Raw genomic sequence first — 12605 nt, forward strand, 5'->3', positions numbered from 1 at the left:
CCAGCTAGAAATTGTGTCCCAAGACAGAGAGAAGTGGAGGAGACTTGCAGATGACCTATGCTCCACATGGAGTACTAGGGTTAAGTAGTAGTATTAAGTGCTAGAGGGGTGCACATTAAGACCCAGTAGTGCCCCAAATTGGCTGGTGCCCTTGGCAGTTATTTTGTACATGGGTAAGGACGGCTCTGTAATACCAGAGTCTGGACATTACATTCGCTATGGAGAATGTGGTCATCCTGTGGCCAGTTCCTAGGATGTAGAAATTTGACATTAGCAGCACATTGCTCATTTGTTTTGTCTATGAGGCTATGCTGCAGCTGGTTTACCAAATGGCTGTAGAATTGGTATGTCAATTGATGTGGCGCACACTGTTTCTGTTCAGCATGTTGCAGTCAAATTCTATTGCTGCTTCAGTTTCTTGCACAAGCCTTTCTTGCTACCTGGTCCTTGCACTGTCTGCTCAAAAACCCCAATTGGCCGCAGAATTTTGACTTGTGCACTTTGGATACTAATTCCCTGAACTGTAGCTCAAGTCGTGGTTCCATTAACTTTTGCAGAGCACCAGAAAGTACTTATGATGTATATGATGCACTCATGATGTATGTCAGGTGTTTCTGCAGTCTACTGAACATGTTATCATTTACACCAGCCTTGCCTCTTTACACTGAGATTTGCACTGAGCCAGCTACCTCTGGGTGGCCACTGATGGCTGAAATCCTGTACAGACAAGGCTTAACATTCAATCTGGATACTGCGATGCACTTTCTTCTACAGTACGTTTCAAAAAACTGCCTGCAGAGCTAAATAATACACTTAGAACTAAAGAAGCAAAGTCAATGAGAAATGTGTTCTCAGAAATAAGATTTGAGTCAAAGAGGCCGAGATGCAAGAAGGCTGCTCTAGACAGCAGAAGCTGCAAAAAGAGGAGGCCTCTCCAGGTCCCAAAGAACCTAGAGGGTGAGATGGGACTGATGTTACCAGGGCTGGATCACTTGAAGTGTGCGGATCACCAGATGAGAAGGTCTGTGGCCAACTGGAACAAATCGCAGAATGAATTTTTAAGAAACAGCCATTTTTGTACTAACCTTGCCATGAACAAACAACAAGCCATCCCAGAGCAGCTCACAGGCTAACGCATTTATTAGATCATGAGCTTTTGTGGGTACAACACACCTGTTTGCCATCAGCAGAAGGGTGCAGGGAGCAGGGCCGGCCAGCCAGCCTGGGGTTAGAAGTGGGCTTTACCCCCAAAAGCTCCTGACCAAAGACATTTGTCAGTCTCTAAGGGACCATGGGGTGGCTTGTTGTCTCGGGAGATACAGAGGGCTACCCCTCGGGGACCCCTCGCCATGCAGCGGGAGTCGCAGAGCTACGGCACAGGGCAGTGGTGCGGCTGCTTTCTCTGTGAGCTGGGCCCTGAGGAACTTGTGGTTCCTCTTGGGCGGCTCTGGGGCCCCCCATTTCCAAGCAGGCCCTGCAGGCCGCTCTCAAGTCTCAAGGGTTGGCCTGGCCCGGCCTGGCCGCCTGCAGCGGAGCCGTGGGGCCACACCAGAGAAAGGGGGCGGCGAATGTTTGCACGGAGAAGCCGCTTGTGGTTTTGGATTCGCCCTGCGGCGGTGGAGCCTGGCGCAAGACAGCAGGCTGCAGCTTCTCCCGCAGGGGCCCAGCGGCGGGCTCACACCGCCACCCGCGGGCTGAACTCGTGGCTAGGCCGCAGGGCAGCAGCGGGGTGCCGCATGCCAGGCTCTGCTCCGCTCCTCTCCGGCCCGTCCTGGGCGGCCCCGGTGGAGTTAGCGCGAGGAAACCGCTTCCCTGCCCGGGTGGAGCCGGCCCTGACAGGAGGCGGGCAGCCGCCCAGCTCGCTAGGCCGCGTTGCCAGGCAGAGCATTCCGCCCCTCCGGCACCAAGTACAGCCGGGCTGGCCCCTCCCCCACGTCGCCGGCCAGTGCCCATTGGAGGGCACAGCCTCAGCGCTGGGTCCCCCCCCCCGGGACAGCCTGGGCCCTGGGTGCCCCCGAAGGTACAGCCTGGGGACTGGGTGCCCCTCCTGAATAGCCGGTGATGCTGGTGTCCCCCCCAGGGGTTACAGTCTGGAACACGGGGTACAGCTTCCCTAAGGTGTTATACCCAGGAATGCTGGGTGCTCCCGCTCTTATAACCTGGGGTGGTGGGTGCCCCCACCCTATGGGGTTACAGCTGGTGCCCGTCTGGTGCCGTCACATAAGGGGTTGCAGCCTGAGGTGCTGGGTGAAGGGTACAGCCTGGGGTGCTGGGTGCCCCCTCTCTTACATCATGGGATACTGGGTGCCCCCACCTGAGCAGTTACAGTCTGGGGTGCTGGGTGCTCCCTCCTTCAGGGTACAGCCTGGGTGCTGGGTGTCCCCACCCTAAGAGGTTACAGCCAGTGCCCTTCTGGGTACCCCCACCTAACAGCGGTCTGGTGCGCCAGGTGCTCTGTTCCTCAGGGATACAACAGGATGCTGGGTGCTCCCTGCCTAAGGTGTTATAGGCAGGCATGCTGGGTGTCCCCTCTCTTACAGCCTGGGGTGAGGGCTCTGACCCTTATAATTTGGGGTGCCTCCACCTTATCAAGTTACCCTCTCCTAGGGCTTTGGGCTCTGCAGCATTCTATCCTTTTGATGGTCTTAGCATTATTATGGCTCTCATTACCTCTGAGTCCTGCTCATGGATCAGCACCTGTCAGTGTGGGGTGTTGGGTAGTCTTGTCTGCAGCAGTAATCCACCCCTCTCATTGCGATTACACCCTTTGATACTGAATGGTGTTGCTGTTATACAGGGTATCCTCTGCGCTTGGGTCATTTATCACCCTCAAACTCATGCTGTGTAAGTGCAGGGTGAGGACAAAACTGCTTTTCTGAAGGAGGTGTTTGTTCCCCATTGAACCTTAGCAACAAGCAGCTTCTATTTCTCTCTTACAGAATAAAAATATGAAAAAAAACCCATTATGGCTGTGCAAACTCTTTTGTTTGTAAAAGTATATGGACTGGGATGCCGAAGCCTTTGGCTTCACTGCTCATATGGATCTCTGTCCTAACATTTCCTGTTTTGTTAGAGAAAGGAACTCCAGGAAAATTCACTCTGCTAGCCATTATCATCAAGAATCTCCCAGTTCCAGGATATATATCCCAGTCCAGTTTTTCCCTAACAATTTAACAAATAACTGCATCAAGTCCTACAATATTATTTTGTGTCCTCTTTGTCCCTTTCCTCCCACCTGGCCTCTTCAGTCTTTCGGTTTCTAAAAAAATTGTTCCTCAGGTGTGTGCAGCATTGATTCTGAGTGGTGCTAAACATGGGATGATTTAACACAGGAGTTAAAAAAGCAAGATATGAAATGTCATTTAAATGCACATTAAATTTTTCATCCTCAGAGTAGGATACAGTACTGTTTCAATTATCTGAAATTCCCAATTGTCCAAAACAGGGTTACACCCCCCAGCATTTATTAGATGATTCTCTAAAGCCCCTAGTGTCCCAACCTACATAATATCCCACATGAAGTTTAGATACAAGAGTATTATTATAATTTTAATTGTTTTAGCTTAGAATCCCAAGCATCATAAATTCTTGCTGCCAGGAACATGTGCCATCTACAAATATGTCTCTCACTGTTTTGGTTGTGAACCGAAACTGCAGGGAAAATTTGGTATGGTTTCAGTTAATTTTTATTACCTACACTGAAGAGTCATTATTTTTCCTCTGTGCATTGGCAGTAATTCTGTCTAAATGTCTCATTTTTCAAGCAGTTAAACCTCAGAAGGATCTTGCTGAGTTTTTAAAATTAAGCAAAATTCATGTAATTGCTTGTAGGCAAGGTTTACTATCAGACTGGCTAATGTACCAATATTACTGCAAAAATTCCAGCAATAGTGAAACCCACTCTAGTTTCCTATGATATGTATCTGTTTTAGGGCATAGCTATAATGTGTGTAAAGTTGTAATTGTTACAGAGGTAGGCAGTATTCTCCAGATCTGGAGAAGTGGGTCTGTCCCATGAAAGCTCATCACCTAATAAATAATACTGTTAGTCTTTAAGGTAGTACAGGACTGGTTTTTTTGGGTTTTTTTGGGTTTTTTTTTACATTTGGAAGGACAGTTATAGCCCTTCCTTAGGTGTAGTGTGCACCTGTAGCCTGGTGGTGTTATAGGTGCAAGAGGAAGCTATTTATTACTTTCAGCCTCAAGTAGGACATGGTGATCAGACACTTTACCAAAGTTTTTATTTATTTATTTAAATGCCATCTGATTGGATAGGGATTTTGTTTGGCCTATGATCCCAGATAATAGGGTTTCACAGGCAGATGGAAATAAGCAAATAAACAGTGAAGAGGAGAGAGGCCAACTTTTTTCACCTATCAGGCTGCAGTTGGATCTTGAAAATACCAGGAGCACCAGTTGTGAGGACAAGCAGGCTGCTATTTAGAAAGGAAAAAAACTATAGTGGGGCTCTAAAATTCATTGTTCTTTTGTGGTTTCCCTGGAGGCTTAGTTTATAGTTTGTTTCCCCTTGCTATGTAAGCTTTTATTTCTCCCTATAAAGTGTTATTTTTCCGTTGTCCAGATTCTAAGCTCAGCTACAGAATAACTCTGTTTACTATAGCAAGGAGCTTTCACGGATAAGACCCACTTCCTCAGAAAACTCATTACCAAATAATTTCCTAGTCTATAAGGTGCTACAGAACTGTGTGTTATTTGTAAAGCTACAGACTAAAACGGCTACCCCTCTGTGATTATTTACTATAGCAGTGTTTCTCAATATCAGTGTTTCTTAAACTTTTTGAGACCATGGAACACTAAATGCAGGGCACCTACGAAATTTTTCTTCAACAAAAAATTTTTGTCAGGCCAAAAAAAAAAAAGCAACATATACAGCAGAACCAAAATGAAGTAATTTAATAAAGTATCATAGCAATGAAGAAGTAACATTGTACCTTGTAATAGCAGAAAATATATACCATCAGTGTATGATATCAAAAAACTGTCAGACTCTCGCAGCACACCTGAGAGTTGTTCACAGAACACCAGTGTTTTGCAGAACACAGTTTAAGAAATACTGCTCTAGACTGAGCATGTATGTCTGAGATCAGAATATATAAGTATCTACATGAGGAAGAAATATTTAATAGTGGGCTCTTAATTACTATCAGAGAATGCATATACATGCCGATGACTCAAAGATGAAGTGAGACAAATTCAGACCAGAAATAAGACCTACATTTTTATCAGTTAAAGTAATTAACCATTGGTACCAACAGTCATGGTGGATTCTCCATCACGGACAATTTTTCAATCAAGACTGAATATTTTTGTAAAAGTTCTACTCTTGGAATTATTTGGAGGAAATTCTATGGCTTGTGTCATACAGAAGGTTAGACTAGGTGATCACAATGTTCCCTTCGGGCCTTGGAATCTATGAAAGATTCCTAATGTCTAGTGGAAGAAGAAAGGAATTTATTCCCCTCTCCATCTGTTAGCCCCTATCAGTATAATTAAAGTGGTACAAATGTTCCACATATGGATACAGTTACAATGTTATAAAGTTGTTTATTCTGGTGACATGTAGACCCATGCATGAAGACGAATAAGGTTTGCTGCTATAACTGTGTGCACGCTAGGGGTTATATCAATATAGTTATTTTGGGTTGAGCTGTGATTTTTACCACACACCAATATAGAAATTGTGCCAACCAGGCCTGATCCAAGAGTGATATAGCTGTATCGGTACCGTCCATGAGACGATATCACTTGGCTGCATAGTAGTTCTGCTGTGACAACAAACAACAGATGGTTTTCTGGTCAGTTTTGTTCTCTGAAGGTAAAATGCCAAGGCTCATTGCACATTAAGGGAATGAAGTCTCTACTCCTTCCATAGTCTGTGTCTCCTGATGGGATCAAACTCCCTGATTAGGGTCAATTCGAGCAAGAGGCAGTATTGTGGATCCAGGAAAACAACGATGTCCATCCAAGCGATGTATTTTTCTGCTGTCACCAGCCTGCATGGGGTTCTGGCCATTTGTTCCAACAGAGCTGATTTAAAAGTGCTCTTAGTTAGCACATCCATGAGGGATTGTGACAGTACTGCTGCTGGCTGAGGCTCCTGATAAGTGTTCTTCATCAGTGCCAGTTCTCAGACTCTCAACATGGCCACAATCACTGGTAGTGTTGTTGCTGGTGTGAAGTCTAGAAGCAGCCAAGCCTTGCTCCTCTGTACCTTTTATTGTGGCTCTGGGACATGGGAGATACTAAGTCTTTGGTAACTAGGTGTGAAGAATTGCCTGACTTGGGGGATCGGGTGTAGATCCATCTTCTGCAGAATGGTCTTTGATAGGGGATTTGCTGTTACGCTTATGAGAGCGTTGTCATGGTTCTCAGGGTGCCAGGACTGTGAATGACCTTGTCACTCCCTGCATCAGCAGGAGGGAGTTTTGGCTGTGCTAAGCTGTGTGTTAGCTCCCTAATGCCACTAGTCTTACAGCCATCCAAGCATGTTCCTCTGGGCCAGGGTCTGCAACCTGCGGCTCCAGAGCCACATGCATATCTTTAAGGACTTCTTTGTGGCTCCCGATGCTATAGTTGCAAAGTTCCAAAAAAAAAAAAAAAAAAACTGGTTATTTTTGATAAATGGTATGTATCTAAAAGCCTAACAATGAACAACTCATATCTAAATATCAAACTATATGTGATCTCAAAACGTTGGATAACTCCCCCTTTAATATTTGCAGTGCATTGTGGGATATGATACTGTATCAGTGTTTTGATTGTGTTACTAATAAAGTCTTATTCACATGCATTGCAGATCTTGAATTATTGAGTTTTTTTTTATTGAATTTAAAAAAATGGCTCTTCTTGCTGTTTTGGTTGCTGACCCCTGTTCTGGGCTCTGTCAACCTGTTCTTTGCCTTGTGGATTTGGAATACGTACATCCCAGGCCCCGAGACACTTTCAGTTGTTCCCCTGTGATAGTCAGCTCCTCTCACCAGCCTCTCATGGGTAATTCCAGATCCTCAGCCCCCAAAGGTGCACTTTACACTGGTTTACCATTTTTGCCTTAAATTACCACTCCGATTACATGCACAACATTTGTGAGCTGTCACAATAAAATAGAAATAGGTTTATTTAAGGAAGATTTAGCTGGGAATATTCATAACATGTGATTCTGGTTGTACATATATTGTTACCTTTCCAGTTTAATTAAGTAAGCTTTCCTACCAAAGTGTAGTCTGTTGATGAGCTGGTGGCTTTCACAGGAGCCAAGGTCCGACTTTTCATGAGAACATCTCTGCTCTCCAAGATGTCCTCTCAGTGAAAGAATTCATATTACCTCTCCCTACTCTGTTACATTGGCAGTCTTTTGTTTGTCTTCCTCAAGAGAGTGAACCACTGTCTTGTTGTAATGTTCCTTTTTTACCTTCAAAAGATTTTGCTCATTTGCCATTCTCTGTTGGTTTTCCAGTGGAAGTCTTGGGACTGAGCAAAGGTGGACAACTTCCTCCTGCTTGAATGTGCTCATCAGCAAGGCATATCACCCTGGTGACTAATTTTCACTCCAGGTCCATAAAGTGTAGTTTTAATATATATAAGAGGGGTAGCCATGTTAGTCTGTATCCATAAAAACAACGACAAGTCCTGTGGCACCTTATAGACTAACCGATTTTTGGAGCATAAGCTTTTGTGGCTAAAGACCCACTTCGTCAGATGCATCGGAGTTTTAATATAAATATGCAATTCCTTAAATATTACTCTTACGTACATCTTACAGTGATTATTAATCTTGTCAAGTTACAAGTTTTCTGTAGATCCCTGACATGTTACTCTTTATGGGCAAATAGCCAGTAGGACAGGTATTCAGTATGGTGAGTCTGTCAGGTCTCAGGTGAGACTTTCTTGCAAAGAATGGGGCACCCTTTTTCTAGGAGCCTTTGTGTTACAGGAGTCCCCTACTCTCCTGAGGAGATCCTGACAGAGGTTGCATAAGTATGTTCCCCTCACTCCTGCATCGGGCCTCATGCTAAGAGGCTTGCTCTTTGATGGCTCTAGACAATGTATAGGTTGGGGCTGCTTCTTCCGCCTGGGTTTCACTGGGATTTTAGCCTTCTCCATGTGGTGCTTTTTAAGCTGGATTTGTCGTATCTGTCAGGTCCAGCTGGGGTAGTAGTAACAGACATTGCAGCTGGTGGAGATTGCAGCTGCTGCCTTTCAAAAGGCAGAACAGGCAGCACTAATGATAGTTTCTAACCAGGAAAGCATGGGTACAGGAGATGCAACTTTTAAAGCTGGTTTTCCATGCATAATCTAATTCCCATAAAGGGAAGCCAGAGACGTTCCCCAGGGCATGAATTTCTAACTGACCACTATCCATAAAACAGAACTAACAACATGAACTGCTCTAAGGAGAAGACTGATACAGTTGGAAACATTTATCTTTCGGGCTGAAGAGAAAGGATCAGCTCTGGACCCTGGACGTTCCCACTCAGGCCACACAGTGGTAAGAAAGACCAGGAGAACTGGGTGATCCACCCGCCCTGCTCCTTACATCCGTGATGCAGAACACGAGAGCAGGAGCATAGGCACAAAACCATCAGACTGGAGCACATCATTAGCCACAGTGGAATAGACAAAGGGACCAGGAGCTGAAGAATTCTCACTTCCAGAGTTCTGGAGCAGTGGTGTCCAATAGACATGTAAGGATCGCCACAGCTCACCTCCACCCCGCTCAAAAGAACTGCCCTGCCCCGCCCCAGAACCAGGCACCCTCCCCTCCCCCGCACAAACTGTAGGCAACTCACCAGAGCTGCGTGAGCCGGGCCGGAGCTGCAGACGGAGCCGCTGATGCTGATGCTGATGCTGATGCTGATGCTGATGCTGCTGCCACCATGGGCTTGTCCCACCAAGTGGTGGGGTGTGGGTAGAGGGCACTCCTTGTGTAGAGCCACAGTTCGCCACACCGTGGCGTCCAGTTCTCTACAAGTGGCAAATGGCAAGCGTATTGAACACCACGGGTCTAGAGCTTCTGATATTTGGGACAGATGCTTGGAAGGTGTCCTGACGTGGTGCTGAAATTAAAGGCCAATGAATTTTACCTGTTAGTATTACCACTTTTTCATGCTGTCCTTTTTTTCAGTGAATTTAGTGCTCCTTGAAATGCTGTGCTGCAAGTCCTGGAGATTAATGACTTCTGCTTACGGAATGGATAATAACTGGCTTGCCACTGTACTTCAACCTTAATAAGGGATAACATCAAATGAAAAGGTAACTGTCTCCATGCTTATAAAGCTCCTGTCCTATCTGAGTCAATTCTTGCCCCACCGCTCCAGGTATTCTTAATCGCTGATGACAGCAGTAGTGATGGTCTCATTGTGACATGGACACCTGTCCACAGGGAACTAGACTGAGGCCACCACGCTCATTTCTCATAGGACATTAAATGGCCATTAGATCACAAGTGTCAAATTTATTTGGTGTCAGCCCGATCTATTACGGATCTTAGGCCAGGATATAAATTTAGAACTTTATCCTCTCCTCAACCTATGGCAGATCTCAGCCTAATCTCAGTGGGAGACTTGTAAAAAGATCAAGGGCAGAATGCAGCTTTCATGTAGTAATTAAACTTCAATTTATTATGTATTCAGTATGTTATTGTCATATGCAGTGTGACTCCATAAGAAAATCTTTGAAACTCAATCAGACGCCTCTGAATTAAGGGGATCTCTCCAACACTGCTGAGCTCTTCTGAATTTGAATCAGTGAAATATTAGTGTTTTTAATCTTCTGGTATTATTATTACTTCTCTTATTCCACAAACCTATCCCTTATGCCTGAGACATCGCTTGCTCATATTCAATTTATATACTTACTTGGTTTTATAAGACACTTAAGACATGTAGATAATCAAGTCTTTAGAGAAATTAACTGACATAATCCCTTTTCAATATATTATGCCTCATGGTATCATTCTTGGATTTCTGTGTAAATACAGATAAAAAATGTAATTGTCTCAAAATATTCCTAGCTTCATACAGCAACCTAGATTCATCATCTTAGCTCAGTAATAAAAGTTCAGAGAAACACACAAATAGCACAATTGATTAATACATACATCTTTCACCTCTGGCGATCTTGGATCAAATTCTGATTTAGTTTCTAATAAAAAGTGTTTGTGAATCTTATTGTTGTGCCTAAACATTGATTCTCATAGCAAACATAACACTTGCTATGCAGTTGCTGGTCTGTGTTCAGAGAGAGAGGATGAGGACTGGAATATGAGGAATTTGGCAAGTTAGGACTGAAAGGCAATTGTCAAGATTTGCAGGAGGAATTCTCTGTATAGTCACTACATGTTCAGCTTTCAAATAATTTATTCTAAAAAGCATTGGCTTCTCCACAATTTTTAAACATTGCATTTACATACTGTAGTGTTTCACATATTCAGATCCTTCTATAAATATCAACTGAATAAACACATTTAAACAGAGTTTAAGTTGTGATACGATTACAAGAAACAATTTACAAACAAAGAAAATGTGATTAGTTTCTTTCAATCCATACTCAGGCCAATTTCTCATTAGAGGCAAAGGAAAACTGACCTGGTTTAAAAACTGGGATTTGCCCCATATGAGAACAATGTAGGTTTTTCTTTAATAAGATCAAATTTTAAATTGTTTTCTCAAAGCAATCTAGTTTAATTTCATATAGACAGCTAAAGAGCAGGGCTTCTCTATAGTTAGTATATTATGACACTAGTACTTTTGGACCAGTTTCTGATACCCTAATTCTGGTTGAAAAGTTTTTTACTCCACACTCAGGCCTATTGAAGTCATGAGAAAGTTGCTGCCCAACATCAATAGAGCCAGTACCACAAAACTAGCCCTCTGTAGTTTTACAAATAATAATAGTTACTAATAATTTTAGTTTCCTTCAGATTAAACTTTATATCCAAGTTTAAATGTGTTCCTTCAGCTATTCATTTTATTTTTTTCTACTAATAGGCAATGGAAACCTTAGAAATGGAGAACAAAGATAAACATTGGGTTGAGGAGTTATTTTCTCCTCATTTTAATGCACAAGATTTTTTTAGTCAGTCTTATCAGCCTGCATCTCTGATGTTTGAAAAATTCTCTTTAGAGAGAGCAAAGAGAGTAGAAGAAATTTACAATATGGCAATTAAAAAATATCAAGAAGAAAAAAGACTCAGAAGGAAAGAATGCCTTTCCAAACTCATTGTACAAGCATATGAGCCAAACATAGTAGGTGCAAAGATAAATATTTCAAAGAAGGAAACAGAAGGGACTTCTGCCTCCTGTGGAGCTGGTAATTTAGATGTTGGGACTAAAGAAAGCTTAAAGAAAACAGAGGGTCATTGTATCTGGAATGCAAAGGAATTAGCAGATTTGCGACAAGAAATGCACAAGAACCATATGGAAAGAGTTTCTCTGAAACTTCAGCTGTCTTCTTTGAATGCAGAGTTAGTGGAACTGAAAGCTAAATGCAAAAAAATACAAGTGGACTTTGAAAATGCTGAACAAGAATTTCTAAACTCCAAAAAAGAGGTTCGCTGCAAAATTACCCAGTTACAGCTTATTCAAAAGGATAGCTTAAAAAAAGATGTTGAGCTTCAAACCTTAAAACAACATTTACATGAAAAATCAGCAAACATAAGAAGCTTAAATGAAGAGCTCTTTCAGGCAAGAAAAGAAATTCAAAGTTTGGCTCTGAAGAACAAGGATTTACAACAAGAAGTTAAGAAGTTACAACAGCAACATGATCTTGGAAATAAGGCCTCCATAGAAAAGGTGAAACTGCATTGTGATTTAAAAATAAGAAAAATACAAAAAGAACTGGAGGCTGTTAAAAGTGAGCTGAGTGATGAAAAACTTTTGCATGCTAAGAATGTGAAGGCTTTAGAAATACTTAGGAAACATTTTTCAGTCCAGCCATTATCTAATACATTTGACAATCTGAGAGTAGATTTTCTTTAAAATAAAAAAGGCGAGAGAATTCTTGCTACTTGCAGTCAAAAAGCCCTACCAACTATATTTGCAGTTTTACTTGACCTCCTACTTTTCAAAAGCTTATTAGTTTAATGTTGAATGGTTACTTTTAAGTTTTAAGGCAGTCAAGTGTGACAGTAAAACAATATCTAGTTTTAAAATAGTTTTGCTTGAGTGAAATTGTACCTTGATTCTTTGACAACAGCATCCTTATGAGTCTTCATGCCACTGAAATGGCATTATACTCTTCTTGCAATAACATGGATCTCCTTTCCTCTGGAGAACTGCTTTGTAGAGAGGAAACAGGAGTTTGTTGTGAGATAAATCATGGCTTTGATACTTAATTTGAATGCAGGGTTGTACGTCCCTTTCTCTTTAGATGCAAGAATTAACAAATGCCGAATACGCCAATTCTGACGTGCCAGTCATCTTAAATGCTTAGAAAAGTAACAATGTAATAGTCATGTCTTGTAGCTCTGATTTTCTTTTTATTTGGCCTGCCTATGATAGTTCATGTCTGAATGGGTATCCACTGCCACAATACCAGTCCTTTGAACAATACCACATGCAGGTCCTTTGCTTACCCGGCAGGGTGTA

General features: G+C 42.8%; 1 protein-coding gene across 1 annotated transcript; it reads left to right on the forward strand.

Annotated features, from left to right (window-relative positions):
- Positions 1-11009: 11009 nt before the first annotated feature.
- CCDC160 (coiled-coil domain containing 160) lies at positions 11010-11996 on the forward strand. Its single transcript, XM_075007447.1, has one exon. The coding sequence runs from the start codon at positions 11010-11012 to the stop codon at positions 11994-11996; it is 987 nt and encodes a 328-aa protein (XP_074863548.1).
- The last annotated feature ends 609 nt before the right edge of the window (positions 11997-12605 follow it).

Source organism: Carettochelys insculpta, chromosome 13, assembly GCF_033958435.1.
Source record: "Carettochelys insculpta isolate YL-2023 chromosome 13, ASM3395843v1, whole genome shotgun sequence".
Classification (NCBI taxonomy): domain Eukaryota; kingdom Metazoa; phylum Chordata; order Testudines; family Carettochelyidae; genus Carettochelys; species Carettochelys insculpta.